General features: G+C 35.3%; 1 protein-coding gene across 5 annotated transcripts; it reads left to right on the top strand.

Annotated features, from left to right (window-relative positions):
• The first annotated feature begins 1096 nt into the window (after positions 1–1096).
• LOC116165886 (transforming acidic coiled-coil-containing protein 3-like) lies at positions 1097–7978 on the top strand. Of its 5 annotated transcripts, none has more exons than XM_031480621.1 (9): positions 1097–1249; positions 1634–1685; positions 1735–1821; positions 2912–2987; positions 3023–3260; positions 3307–3644; positions 7109–7237; positions 7282–7431; positions 7481–7978. In XM_031480621.1, exons 1-9 carry the CDS (start codon positions 1226–1228, stop codon positions 7656–7658), a joined length of 1272 nt encoding a protein of 423 aa, XP_031336481.1. In that variant the 5' UTR covers positions 1097–1225; the 3' UTR covers positions 7659–7978. The 5 variants fall into 5 exon arrangements, with proteins under 5 accessions (XP_031336481.1, XP_031336477.1, XP_031336476.1 ...); XM_031480617.1 differs by lacking the exon at positions 1097–1249 and adding an exon at positions 1425–1574 and having other exon boundaries at positions 2921–2987; XM_031480616.1 differs by lacking the exon at positions 1097–1249 and adding an exon at positions 1425–1574.
• The last annotated feature ends 6865 nt before the right edge of the window (positions 7979–14843 follow it).

Genomic DNA, 14843 nt, shown 5'->3' with positions numbered 1-14843 from the left:
GGGAAAAAACTTTTTCTTATTAATTTGGGTGCGTAGAATCCAAAACGATTCGTACTTTTTCGATTAGACGTCTCAATCAAAAGTTATGGGCAAAAAAATTCCTGTTTTTAAAATTTAAAATTCTTATTTTCGTCATTTCGTGAAAGGCAGGACGCAGGTACCTCATCTCAGTAGCAGTACTAAGTACCTGATACCTATTTGTTATTTTGGGCATCAATGTAGCGAATTGCCGATCGATGCCGAATAGCCAAGTCGTTGACTGCCAACACTGATCACTCACTGAATAGTGAATACTGAATACTACAGAGTATTTAGATTTTAGTGACTTTAGACTTTAACCAAAACCAAAATTGCTCTCTATATATACCTATATATTATTGCCTATATTTTAAAGTGGGCGGAGCGGATAGCGGAGTATTACCTAAATACCTAATAGCTATGATGATAACTGGGGGGGTGGGTGGGGGGATATATCCCCTTCATCCCCCCCCCACCCCCGCAAATACGCCACTGCTTATGAGCACCCACATCTCTTTGAATACTCTTTTAAAATGGATCAGAAAGAATTGATACAAGTAGAGGTTTGGTTGAGGATATACATACTAGCCGACAGATAATTTTCAGCCATGCGAGAATTGATATAATCAGTAAAGTGAAGTGAATGAGGCCTTTGCCAATATAAAAGAATATTGCTTCATAATTTGTATTTTGATGTCTTGATGTTTCTTGAATTCTACAATAAAGGAACACATTTTGCGGATTCTATATCTGGAGAGTTGTGTCTCAGGGTGCTAGAATGGGTAAATCCTGCACTGTCCATGGTCATTAAAGATTAAACCCCCCATATGCGGCTATTTCTAATCGAGGTGAAACAACGAAGACAAGTATTGGTAATGGAATGGACAAATTTCTTCTTTTCTTAATAAATCTGTTTTATTTTTCAATCTCATTTAAGCAACCTTACATACTCCGTTCAGGAATTTTATTTAAGTCCATACTGTACATAACATTTTGAACTTTGACAACATCGCAATAGTACAGATAGCTTGGTTATCGGCAATCCATTGTTTGCGAATTTCAAAAATTGAATGTACATGTGGTTTTGTAACGTTTTTTTTGTTGAACCGACGTTACGTGTATCTAGTTCATATTTTTTAAATTACAAATGTGTTCAGTGTGTGTGTGTTCGTTTTGAAAGGATATTTCCAGTTTAGCGTATTAGCACATGCTAACAACTACCGCAATCATGGTAAGTAGTGTTAATTAAAACGGTGTAAATTAATAAGAATGGTATCTATAATCTGGACCATACTCGCATAGCAATATGTGAGAAATTCGGCCAATTCGATGATCAATATTAGCTTTAGCTGCTCCCACCACCCCATAAATAATTGTAAAAACAGAATTCGCCTTATATTTTGTGTGTTATTTTTAGATCAAGTGTTTTTCTTTAATGCTCTCTTGCCAGAAATTAGTTTATTATAAGAACATTCAGTCGCAATATCTTCAAGGTAATGTTTGTTTCGGGTATGTTAAAAAAATGCATCAACTTACTTTCTCATGATAATTCAAAGGTAATTAGGTACTTTTACATTTAATTCTTCGTGTGACCTACTGTTGCTTTCATTTCCAGGACAATAACAAGAACTCCACCTTGTGTGACACATCACACAATGGAAGTGAAGGTAAAGATACTTTTTGTTGGGTGTTAATTTAATTAATCGTCTAATTTAGAAATCAGCGATACCAATAGTTCCGTCGACGAATGCAACACAATGATTTTTAATATCACAGGAAACCATGAAACACTCGATACATGCAGTAAGTTTGCTTGTTTGTTTTATACAATGAAGATCTTATAATAGAATGCTGCTTTTGCTTAAAATGCTGTATAATGTTCATTGAAGCAACCCAAAGGGCAGTTCCTTTATCCTTTATCTGGCAAGGAATATTAACACCTCACTGCAAGAAGTAAAGATAGAGATCGCTTTCAGCAGAGACTCATCTGTGCTGTTCTTTTATGTATCACTTAAGTCATTATAGTTAATCGATATCTCTGCAATAAGTATAAGCGTCTATAATTGTGCCTTGTGAAAAGCATGTCAAGATTGTTTATGTTTACAAATATTGAAGAAGCACATTTCACAACAATTTCACAAGATGATTTTTAAATGACAGAATCAATACAAATCAAGGTGCCATGGTACCTGTATATATTTGCCGAGATATTTTCTATAGGGAAAAGCCTCAGGGGCTAACTTCATGAGAGCTGTGGTTAAAATTGTGAAGAAATCGTGAAACAATTAATTAATATTCTTTAGAATTCAATGTACTGGCAATACTGAATATTACTTTGTTTTTCCTTAATTTTTGATTGTTTACAGGGTCTACTTAATTAAAAGTATTGTCCTTTTCCGTTTCAAAAATTAAATTTTTTAAAGAAAACTCACTTTAGTTAACCAGTTTATTGTGAGGACTGTAACTTTTGTGGTATTTCAAATATTTCTTTCTTTGTTTAATTTGGTTGACATATGATGAAGTGGGGTCGATTTATGTATCGCATTTGGTACAGAAACCATTATCCATAGTTTCCAAACGGGATCATTATCTGCGAACTACCCTTTTTCGTTTCTAATCACGTCATTAAAATTGACGCACGAAAAGCGTGTGAACGTACCCTTAGCTGAGATTTTTGTTATATGAACCCGCCCACTTGTGCATCCATCTCCTTTTAGTAACACACCATCCTGCATCCATTTGCTCCATGCTTGACGTTTGGACAACTGTGATTAAACCTTTATTTTATCGCGCTATGGTTTGGATCTTTGGGTAATGAATCACAAATTTGCATGTGCCACCTTTACGCATTGGTGTGATTGCCCTTGAATATCTGCAAATTAATTTAAAAAAGCATTTACAGAGATCTCCCCTCGGCCAGTAGTGAACTCAACAAGACCGTCTGTACTAGAAGCATTTGATCCCTTTTAGTGAGTAGCATAACATTTACAACTAAATATTGTAGTTTTACTTCTAGTCAATCACTTCCGCTCGACAGTTCGGAAAATGATTCGTTTAAGGAAAACTGCGAACACTTAAATGGTGAGACTGAATGGAACAAAACTGAAAACTTAGTATCTGAGATTATTAATAATGTTAATCCCGAGGACGAGCCTGAAATATTAGTAAACATTCCATTAAGTGATAGTGCGTTGTGTACAATAGAACCTATTTCTTCAGATAACGATAAACCTGAACCTAAGGTTAATGGTTTTCTGTTGTAGCGATTTGTGACTTTCTAATTCTTAGATAATGACCGATCTCGATGCGAAAGTACATCAATTAGAGGAGGAGCAAGCACAATTGAAACTTCAATTAAATGCGTCTGAGCAGTTAAGGGCCAGTTTAGAGTTGCAGCTAACCCAAAAAGAAGAAATAGTCATTAAAACGCAAACGGAATTGTTACGTAAAGATCAAGCGACAAAGCAAGAATTAAAACAGCTGAAAGACAAACTAGAAGAGAAAACCGCAGAAAATGAGGGCACACCGACGAAGGAATTACAAGAAACAGTCAAATCATTAAAAGCGAGGGAAGCTAAACTCATGAGTGAATTAAATGCACGAAAAAATGATGAACACAATTACAGGTAACAACTTAGTTCTTTGGCATTAACACATTTATAATTCTTTGCTAGAGACTATTAATTTTGTTTTTTTCTTGTGCCAAATACTTGTAAACATTTTTTGCTTATAATTCCACAGATTTAAACACTACACTACGTATGATAGGAAAAATAGTTGCATTCAAGCAAGTATTGTTCCTGGTGTGTGATTTCAGTAACTATTATTTTCCCAGGTATAGTTTGCGTCATTGGATTTATGAACAACAGTTGACTAATAGTATTCAACAGTAATATTTGATCAATACATGCTGTGTTGTTATTCAATTTATTGCGATATCCTATTGCATAATTATATAAATGAAATTTCTATCTCTTAAACCATTTATACAGAGTGTTGATACTAAGTCATTACACCCGAAAGAACTCATTAAAACAAACAAGTTTCTTCTTAGTTCCAATTTTTGATTTGGTGCCCCAATTCGAAGTTATTGGCGTTCTTTTGTTTTTAAAATCCCTACACCATCTACTACAACATTTGTCCTAAACATTTTTCAATTTCGTTTTCCAAAATGGCCCCCCTTGGCAGGACAGATTGAAAAAAATCATTAGGACAAATGTAGTGTAGGGATGTTATAAATGTTTTACTTTCAAAAATCGATGGGGTGGTTATCAAAAAACGTTTTTTGAAATTTTTAATCGATCGCTATTTGATTATTTGAAAAAATAAAAAAGAATTATAAATACAAAAGTTTTAATGAGCTGAAATGGAAATTCTTGTTTTTTCAATAGTCCTTAAGATAAGGGAGTGATTACGATTTTTTAACAACCTAACGTCAACCCCAATTAGAGAAACGTGTTAATAATTTATTAATAGTGCAAGAAACTAAATACAGCACATACTTATAAATTTCCAACGGGCCATTATGATCTACAGGCCAGGTGGCAATCGCCACCCGCCCCCCCGGGCCAGTGCGCCCCTGGTTATACACTGCCTTTTTCTGAGCCCCGCAAAAAACATTGTCTCAGATCGCCCAGGAAAAAAAATTTTCTTATAGAATGTGGCCTGTAGAATCCATAATTTCAAACAGTTCCAAGATTGGGCTACTAGTTCAAAAGTTACAGCCTTTTGAATTTTTTTTCGAAATTGGTTTCTAGTCTATAACCTTTGATTGAGAAGCCTGATCGAAAAAGTACGAATTGTTTTGGATTCTACGCACCAAAATTAATAAGAAAAAGTGTTTTCCCGAGAAATTTTGGTGTAGTCGATTTTTGGTAAAAAAAGAAGGTTATACACTGCCTTTTTTTGAGACCCGAAAAAAAAATTGTCTCAGATCGATCCGGAAAAAAATTTTCTGATAGAATGTGGCCTGTAGAATCCATAATTTCAAACAGTTCCAAGATTGGGCTACTAGTCCAAAAGTTACAGCCCTTTGAATTTTCTTTCGAAATTGCTTTCTAGTCTATAACTTTTGATTGAGAAGTCTGATCGAAAAAGTACGAATTGTTTTGGATCCTACGCACCAAAATTAATAAGAAAAAGTGTTTTACCCAGAAATTTGGGTGCAGTAGTTTTTTGGTAAAAAAGGAAGGTTATACACTGCCTTTTTTTGAGGCCCGCAAAAAAAATTGTCTCAGATCGACCCGGAAAAAACATTTTCTTATAGAATGTGGCCTGTAGAATCCATAATTTCAAACAGTTCCAAGATTGGGCTACGATTTCAAAAGTTACTCAAAATTTCCAACGGGCCATTATGATCTACAGGCCAGGTGGCAATCGCCACCCGCCCCCCCGTGCCAGTCCGCTCCTGTTTTTTAATTTGATTTGCTTATCAGGTTGCCATGGAAGATACAATGATAGTCTGATTTAATCAAAAACATGCAACTTAGAAAAATTTCTGCTGTAGATTTTGCGTTTTTTGTAATTTTCTCAGCTGCTAAAAGGAATATCTAGATTTTTATTTCAGAATAGGTGGTTTTGAGGCAAACAAAGATTTTTATAAAGAATGACATTTTTGCGTAAAGTTAAAATTAAAAATTTTTCCCCTCTTGTTCAGTCCATTCGGGGACACACTGTATAACTTGACATTTGCGCACACTTGCTTTTTACAATATGCGGTATGCTTGTCTTTATTAGAAGCCTTGGACGGACGGACGGAGAAAGTGGCCATAATAGCGCCTTCCGTAATGAGTTGGAAAATGCGCTAAAAACATCTTTAAAATTCAGTTGCAAATGGGTCGCTGCGAATCATGCCTCGTCAAATCGTACTCTGAGGCAAATCATTCACGGCAGATTGGCTGCCGGTGAAGTGTACCCGACCCACATTTGCAATCCCTACAACATAATTGAGGATGTATGTGCCGGAATGCAAATAAAGCTGCACCTCATTACATTCCTAACTTGACAGTAAAGAGATAGGAGGGGTCTTAAAGGATAGCGTTTAGATATTCCTAAAGAAATTTAGAGTTTTTCAAAAATTTTGAAGATTGCCCCAAAAACGAAACTTCGGATTAAAAAATTAACAACGCCATTGTAAAGTGCTTTAAAAGTTGCTGTGGAGACGTGTCCTTGGTTGTGCTCTAGGTAAAATATAACGCCAGAAATATTAGTAAATTTTAAAATTCAGATTTTTTTCAAAATTTTTTGATGAGCAAAAACTAGTTTTGCTTTTAGTTTAGGGTTAGAAATCTAGTTTTTTAAAAGGGTTTCCTCACCAAAAAAGAACCGCTGCCCTATTCCATGATACCCAAGAAATGATTCATATGCATTTTTGGTAACCAAAATATCTTTAGTCAAAAGTTGTTAAAATTTTTGTTTATGCATCATTTTTCTTGGGAAAAAGATCAAACTCTATTGGTCGATGCCGAAGAAGTGATCTGTGTGTATTTTTGGTGACCTTCATGTTTGTGGGCAAAAATGGCCAAAATCGTTATTTATGTACTTTCTCAAAATTTAGTCTAAACAAAATGTACACGCTCTTCAACCGTCACGAAACCAACAGCAACCTCGTTTTCTTATTGTCTCCAGTATTTAAGGAAACGCCATTTCCACCAACAATAAAACTTTTTATCGCAAACTTGACCAGGTGTAACACCCTATGTCCCTATCTAAATTGAGTAAATTACAAAAGGGATAACATTTAAACAAGAAACACGGATTTAGAAAATTTCTAAAAGGAAAACAATACTCAATTACAAATTCAAATTAAATCAACTAACTCTGTGCCTTTTTTGTATGTATTCCCCCAGATTTATTTCATAAACTAAAATATCATACAGGGAAACGCATCCCCTATTAAAGAGAATTGTTGAATACTTATAGAAATACTGGAAAATTGCACGAAAATTGGAAAATTTATTATAAGTTTGTATTTAAGGCGTTAAAGAGCAACATTTTCAACCCCTCTAACACAAAGTACTTCTAACAGCTTGGTTTACATTTATAGGAAAGTAGTGAAACGAAAGTTCGTCTCAAATGTTCTGCATTGCAGGAAAATACTCGAAGACTACGAAAAGGCGTTGACAAAGAAGTCGGACAATTTACAAAAGGTTAATGAAGAACACGAAACTGTTACGAAGCACCTTGCAAACTTGGAATTGGCATTTTCCGACGTCCATCAGTAAGTGCTCTTTGTTAAGCTTTTTTAATATCCTAATATTTTAGAAAATACGAACGTTGTAAACAAATTATTCTCGGATATAAATCTAACGAGGATACGTTGCGCCAGGCGTTAGCCCTTTCAGAAGAGAATCTTCTTAAAAGTGAACAGAAGTACGAGTCCCTAAAGGCGCACGCGAAAGCGCAAATAGAGAAGTAACCGAGCTTCGTGGAAACTAATCGCAATAAACTATTTATTTTGTAGATCAAATCAGGAGGTACTCATGATGCGCGACAACTACGATGGCGAAGTGAATAAGTTGAATGCGGTAGTGAAACGTTTAGATATAAAAAATGCGTCACTAATTGATTTGCTGGATCAAAAAAATAAAGAGTGTGCCGCATTGGCAGCTTTATGTGATGAAGTGACAGGAAAGATGTAAACGTATCGACATTTGTACACGGCTACCAAATGTTATTAATGTAACATCTTTTCTTTAAAGTTACGTTTATAATATTTGGTAGCTGTGTACAAATGTTAATACGTTTAAATCTTTCCCGTTATTAATGTAAAAATGTAATATTTTTTACAAATCGTCTTTCCATTACTTCTATTTATTACTACTAGATTTGTAGGAAATATTACTTTTTAGATTAATATTGTATTGTTATTTTTGTAGTAGTTTACGCTTTTTTAACGTTTTTTTTTTGTATGTATTTCCCGGTTTATTTCATATTTTACAATATATTTTAAATTAATCGAGTTCTTCATTTTTTAGAGATGATTCTTCAAGTTGGTTTGGTGTAATCTTGATTTGAAAAAAAGGATTCATTTGTAGCTAAGAAATTTGTTAAACAAGTCAACGTCAAATTTGCCTTCCTTTTTAAAATTGAGAACAAAGGATGTGCTACACTAACGATAAATCGCTAAATATAAAAATTTAACGTTAGATAAACGGAAATACATATTATTTATATAATGTTGCTACTATCGAGTGTACACAAATGGACTAAAGTATAGTTCCAAAACTCCTCCATGGTATTCTGTAAATTCAGCATGGCTAGAAAGATTTACAAAAGATGAGTAGCTTTTAACTTCAAACTCCAATTGCGGGTGGACATCGGAAGCGGGTACCGACAAAGGGGGTCTGCGATAAGGTCCTAATTATGGTTTAGTCAAAACAAGACAGACAAATTTAGTGCTCTCATGAATGCATAAGTGCAAGTTCTTCAAATATTACCGTTATTTTAGTTGCACTAACTGCTCACAGATGTCTCCCTTGTACAGTTGGGGTGGAGACCTCTGTGAAGGAAATCTAAAGACTAAATTTACTAATTTTAGTACGGTTTCCTGCACTTTGTTGCAGTAGATTCTTAATCGATGGTTATATTTGCTGTGAGTGAGTATTATATAGGTTAGGCTAGCGAGGGAGTTCAGTTCGGTTAGTATTTAATTAGGTTAGGTGAGTGGGTCAGTTAAGTTAGGTTAGTGAGCTAGTTAGGTTAGCTTAGAGTAGTAGTTACGTTAGGTGAGCTTAGTTTAAGTGAGATGATGTAAGCTCCGTCCCCAAGATTTGTTAGCCACGCCCCTTCGTATGGGCCCGCCCACAAGAAAAGTTGGCCACCTATCCCAACTGCGAAGCATCTCCTAACATCTCTTACAAGACCTAACCTCACTTAGATTTATTTTTAAACTCTCGTACAAAAGACTTAAACCTTACAAATCCATAAAATTAACATTATTTATGCAACATATATATTATGACATACATGTAAAAAATGTAAAATTTTTGACAGTTCTGTCAATAAAACCGACAGGGGCGGACTGGGTAACTGCGGGCCAGGTGGAATTGCATAAGTTACGGGCCATTAAAGTATTAGTGTAGTAATGATGGGGGGAGGGGGGGGTTAGCTCTGAGGTGCACCACAAAAACATTTTAAAGTACTCCTTTCTCGAAAATAAATTACCATACAGTTTTTTCAAATTGCAGCTTATAATTAAAAGTAACAAAATATACAATAAATTCATTGTAAAACACTTCAATTAAAACAGAATTTTTTAACAACCTAACATCAACCCCAATTAGAGAAACATGTTAATAATTTATTAATAGTGCAAGAAACTAAATACAGCACATTCTTATAAATTTCCAATGGGCCATTATGATCTACAGGCCAGGTGGCAATCGCCACCCGCCCCCCCGGGCCTAGTGCGCCCTTTTTTTGAGCCCCGAAAAAACATTGTCTCAGATCGCCCCGGAAAAAAATTTGTCTTATAGAATGTGGCCTGTAGAATCCATAATTTCAAACAGTTCCAAGATTGGGCTACTAGTTCAAAAGTTACAGCCCTTTGAATTTTTTTTCCAAATTGGTTTCTAGTCTATAACTTTTGATTGAGAAGTCTAATCGAAAAAGTACGAATTGTTTTGGATTCTACGCACCAAAATTAATAAGAAAAAGTGTTCTCCCGAGAAATTTTGGTGTAGTCGATTTTTGGTAAAAAAGGAAGGTTATACACTGCCTTTTTTTGAGCCCCGAAAAAAAAATTGTCTCAGATCGATCCGGAAAAAAAATTTTCTTATAGAATGTGGCCTGTAGAATCCATAATTTCAAACAGTTCCAAGATTGGGCTACTAGTTCAAAAGTTACAGCCCCTTTGAATTTTCTTTCGAAATTGGTTTCTAGTCTATAACTTTTGATTGAGAAGTCTGATCGAAAAAGTACGAATTGTTTTGGATTCTACGCACCAACATTAATAAGAAAAAGTGTTTTCCCGAGAAATTTTGGTGTAGTCGATTTTTGGTAAAAAAGGAAGGTTATACACTGCCTTTTTTTGAGCGCCGAAAAAAAAATTGTCTCAGATCGACCCGGAAAAAATTTTTTTTTATAGAATGAGGCCTGTAGAATCCATAATTTCAAACAGTTCCAAGATTGGGCTACTAGTTCAAAAGTTACAGCCCTTTGAATTTTTTTTCGAAATTGGGTTCTAGTCTATAACTTTTGATTGAGAAGTCTGATCGAAAAAGTACGAATTGATTTGGATTCTACGACGTATGAGAAGTTAGCGACGGGGGGGGGGGGGGGTCCAGCGACGGTGACGTCATCACGCAACTGCAGCCCGGATGCGTATAACGAAAGCTGGGTAGGAGTATTACCTACACATCTCTCCGTTTTACATTAACAATCGGAAATAAATCGATACCACAACATTTGTGACAATCTGATAAAGGAAAATAATGACTAAATACAATATTTTTTTCAAATATTATGCATTTTTAATTAAGCAGACCCACACAAAATTATTAAACGAAAGTAATGAATCCGTCGTCGCTCTGACAATACTAAATGCGTTTCGATTGGATCGCTATAATTCAAAATCTATTGGGGGCGCAATATTCACGTAAAGTGATTTTGATTCCCAAGAGTAATGAGAAATTCATATTAAAATTTGGTATGGAATGGTAAGATAAATAAGCAAGTAATTGACCTAGCGACGGTCGATGGCGCGCGATTAAAACTGAGTGCGTTTCGATTGGATCGCTATGATTCAAAATCTATTGGGGACGCGAAATTCACGTAAATTGATTTTTCCAATGCCGACACGTTTTTATTGAATTAAATCCCTAATTTTTGTGCATGAATGGGTATAATTTTAATCCCTAGGCATTCAGAAATTACCTATTCATATTCTTTATTTTCAGAACAGGTAATATGGAAAGCACAATTTATAAAGGGCCTTAGTATACATCCAGCTCTTCCTATATAATGCCAAATAACAAAGTTCTTCTCCGCCTCAACAATGGTAAAACCTCGTGACTTTTAGTTTTTGTGACTGGAATACTAACTTCTAGCATTGATTTTCCATCTTCTATGTACAATGTACCTACAGTCTACGTTCATTTTTAACAATTCCTCTGATCTGCAAGCTGCAACTTCCTCCAATATCCATTATTGTCACAATCTACAACCACAAACTTTGGAAGCATGAGCAGCAATGTTTTACACAAACTTACCTTTATCAGCAAGTGACATCTTAGGGGATGAAAGAAGCGCCTTCATGCTTCGTCACTTTAGTCTTCAATATTTTTAGAAGGGTTTACAGGCATGATTTTACCAAAATAAAAAATTCTTAATTTTTGTTGACAGTTACAAACAAGCGAGCGTAACTATGACATCCCAAAAACCCTACCTTAGTTTTTTATAGCATATTAATTTTCAAATGGATTCAGATAGGTCGGTATTAGAAAAAATAGTATAAGTAACACTGGATTAAACTAGTGTTTATTCCCTCAAGAATATTAATATTTAAACCATTCTTTCAGGAACAAAAACTCTTTTTAATCCCTTGTTACTTAATATACCTACTATTAGCGGCACCTGACAAATAAAATCAAACGCCTTAGTACGTGACCAAATAATATAGGGACTGGCAAAATGAAATGCACAATTGATGGAAGGTTTCACAAGGTCCACTTTTACAACGTGCGTATCCCTCCGATCGTAAGAGTTCAAATTACTAGGGGTAGATACCTACTAAATTCATTAGTAATTTGACGTTTGTCATTATATTTTATTAAAAAAATAGAGATGGTTAGAACAACCGACAACCTATACTATAATACATTTCATACCTCTGGGCCTGGACCTCTTTTGGAAGTACGAAAATAAACACGAGCGATTGAAGAGCTCAATTGGCATAGGCAAACAAGGAACAGAAAACAGATCTAAGCAATATCATAAATTTTGGCGTGAAAGGAAATCCTTTTGTTGTCCACATCTGGCGGCAATTCCTAAACAAAACAAGTGTATTTCTTTATATCGGTATAACAGGCATAAAGCAGGGCAGGATTGGACCAGGCGGGATTCCGGATAAATCCCCGCGGGGTCCTCAACCTCGTTTGGTTCTTATACCTAATAGGTAGGTATCTATATAGTATATAGGTAGTAACAATGGAATGAAATGAATAAATAAATAATGATAAATTCGTAGTGGAGAATTATTGATAGTATCATATCCCATTCGATTTTTGCCATTATCTCCGAAACCAAAAAGGCACAAACGGTGAGTTGTATACTTTACAAACGAAGGGGTGCAGCGCACATTCTCCACATGCATTAACAATGGAAAACGTTTTCTAATGTGTCTCAACTCTTTTAATGTAGGCACCGCATGATTACAGGTGTATAAGCTATTAGGTAGGTACACATTACATTTTAGACTGAGATTTTTCTTTCTAAAAATGATATAATCCGAATAGGAATAATATAATCAACTTGAAAGCCATTAATAGGCAGGGAAACTTTTATGGTATCCACCTGCGTATATTATAGGTACATACCTAAATGGGTAAACGCAATTTTCTAAAGACCAATGTCAATTGTGTAAATAAGCTTCATTACACAATTTCGGTGCCGTGATAATGATAACATAACCGATGTCATAGAGTAAATTTACTCTACGCCGATGTGAGAAAGCAATAGTCACCGGATTAGGTCATCGCCGTGTATAAATCGCAGAGATCAGCCGGATGACCGAATGGTCGCCGGGAAAACGGTGTCGGGGTTTAAATCGCAAGAAATATATTAAATGTGACTATCAAACCAATAATAAAAATTATTTAAAAAAACATGTTGTAAAACATAGAACCATTGAATAAAAACACTATAAGAAGCCTAACGCTTATGGAAGAAAGCGCTACAAATCTCACAAATCCCCTTGCACCCGCATTGGTTGTGACCACCGAACTCTCTTTGCGGTAAATAGGAGGAAAGCAAATTCTCATTCTTCTCAGTTCAAGAATCGACTCTATTGACAGTGTTCCCATTATATTCTCAGTTCAAACTCTGTCGCGCTTTATTTCCACGGGGTTAGGCTTCTTATAGTGTTTTTATTCAATGATAGAACGCAAAAGAATTTTAATTGCACCGAGTGTAACTACGCGACAAACACGAAATCAAATTTGAAAATTCACCACCTATCACACAAAATCTTAAAAAGATTTAAATGCCAAAATTGCGAGTATAAAACGAACTATAAAGGGACGCTAAACAGGCACTACCTGACGCACCAGACCGAAAAAAGTTTTTAAGTGCGGTGTTTGTGACTATGGGACAAATTACAAATACGATTTAAAAAGACATATCCAAAAACACAAAGTGTAACAGATTATTTTGTTGTTCATTTTTTAAATTAGATTCATATACTTATTTCTTAAATCGTTTGTGTTTTTGAGTTTTTATATTAGAATTGCGTGATTTTTATTTTCGAAGTTGTTGGTTTTTGAATTATAATAATAAAAAATTTTGATATTATTTTCACATTATTCTTGGGAATCAAAATCAATTTGCGTGAATATTGCGCCCCCAATAGATTTTGAATTATAGCGATCCAATCGAAACGCACTCAGTTTTGATGGCGCGCCATCGACCGTCGCTAGGTCAATTACTTGCTTATTTACTTACCATTCCATACCAAATTTTAATATGAATTTCTCATTACTCTTGGGAATCAAAATCACTTTACGTGAATATTGCGCCCCCAATAGATTTTGAATTATAGCGATCCAATCGAAACGCATTTAGTATTGTCAGAGCGACGACGGATTCACTACTTTCGTTTAATAATTTTGTGTGGAGCTTAATTAAAAATGCATAATATTTGAAAAAAATATTGTATTTAGTCATTATTTTCCTTTATCAGATTGTCACAAATGTTGTGGTATCGATTTATTTCCGATTCTTAACGTAAAACGGAGGAATGTGTAGGTAATACTCCTACCCAGCTTTCGTTATACGCATCCGGGCTGCAGTTGCGCGATGACGTCACCGTCGCTGGACCCCCCCGTCGCTAACTTCTCACACGTGATTCTACGCACCCAAATGAATAAGAAAAAGTGTTTTCCCGAGAAATTTTGGTGTAGTCGATTTTTGGTAAAAAAGGAAGGTTATACACAGGGGCAGACTGGGTACTTAAGGCCGCTTGACATGGAGCAATACTACGCGCAAGAACTTGCAGAAAGAAATTGCAAGGTCAAATCCTTGCATGCAATAAGCATTGCATGGTATTTGACATGGTGCAATTCTATTTCAATTGCCACATGTCTGCCAACAGAAGAAACATATGGATTTGTCAACAAAGTTGTTAACCTCAAATGAAAATTAAATTTTGATTGCTTGAAGAAACATGAAAATTACAAGAATAAATAAGATTAGTAAAAACAAGTAATGATTGCGTCTCTCAGCATCACAGTTGCCGCCGCTGTATTTTACTAGGTTGGTGCCACAAAAACAACTAGATTTATCCCTAGAATTGCACGATTCATGCAAGCAAAATAGCACCGGTCCTCTAAAAATTGCATGCAAGTCTCTTGCAGCAATTGATCAGCTGGCTTTGAACTGCGCATGCCTTTCGCAATTTTTCTTGCAACTTGCATGCAATTGCTCCATGTCAAGCGGGCTACGGGCCATTAAAGTATTAGTGTAGTAATGAAGGTGCCGGGAGGGGGGGGGTAGCTCTGAGGTGCACCACAAAAACATTTTAAAGTACACTCCTTTCTCGAAAATCAATTACCATACAGTTTTTTTTAATTGCAGCTGATAATTAAAAGTAACAAAATATACAATCCACA

The sequence above is a fragment of the Photinus pyralis genome, unplaced genomic scaffold (assembly GCF_008802855.1).
Source record: "Photinus pyralis isolate 1611_PpyrPB1 unplaced genomic scaffold, Ppyr1.3 Ppyr1.4_LG3a, whole genome shotgun sequence".
In the NCBI taxonomy this organism is placed as follows: Eukaryota; Metazoa; Arthropoda; class Insecta; order Coleoptera; family Lampyridae; genus Photinus; species Photinus pyralis.
The sequence above is the reverse complement of the archived record's forward strand: the minus strand, read 5'-3'. Positions and strand labels throughout refer to the sequence as shown.

What these genes read in the sequence shown, in the direction of transcription:
- LOC116165886 (XM_031480616.1), top strand. Translation starts at nt 1,515, where the DNA reads ATGTTTGTTTCGGGTATGTTAAAAAAATGCATCAACTTACTTTCTCAT. An exon ending in TGAAACACTCGATACATGCA is followed by an intron (nt 1,822 to 2,911) that starts GTAAGTTTGCTT and finishes AATTTAAAAAAG; the next exon opens with CATTTACAGAGATCTCCCCT. An exon ending in GCGAAAGCGCAAATAGAGAA is followed by an intron (nt 7,432 to 7,480) that starts GTAACCGAGCTT and finishes TTTATTTTGTAG; the next exon opens with ATCAAATCAGGAGGTACTCA.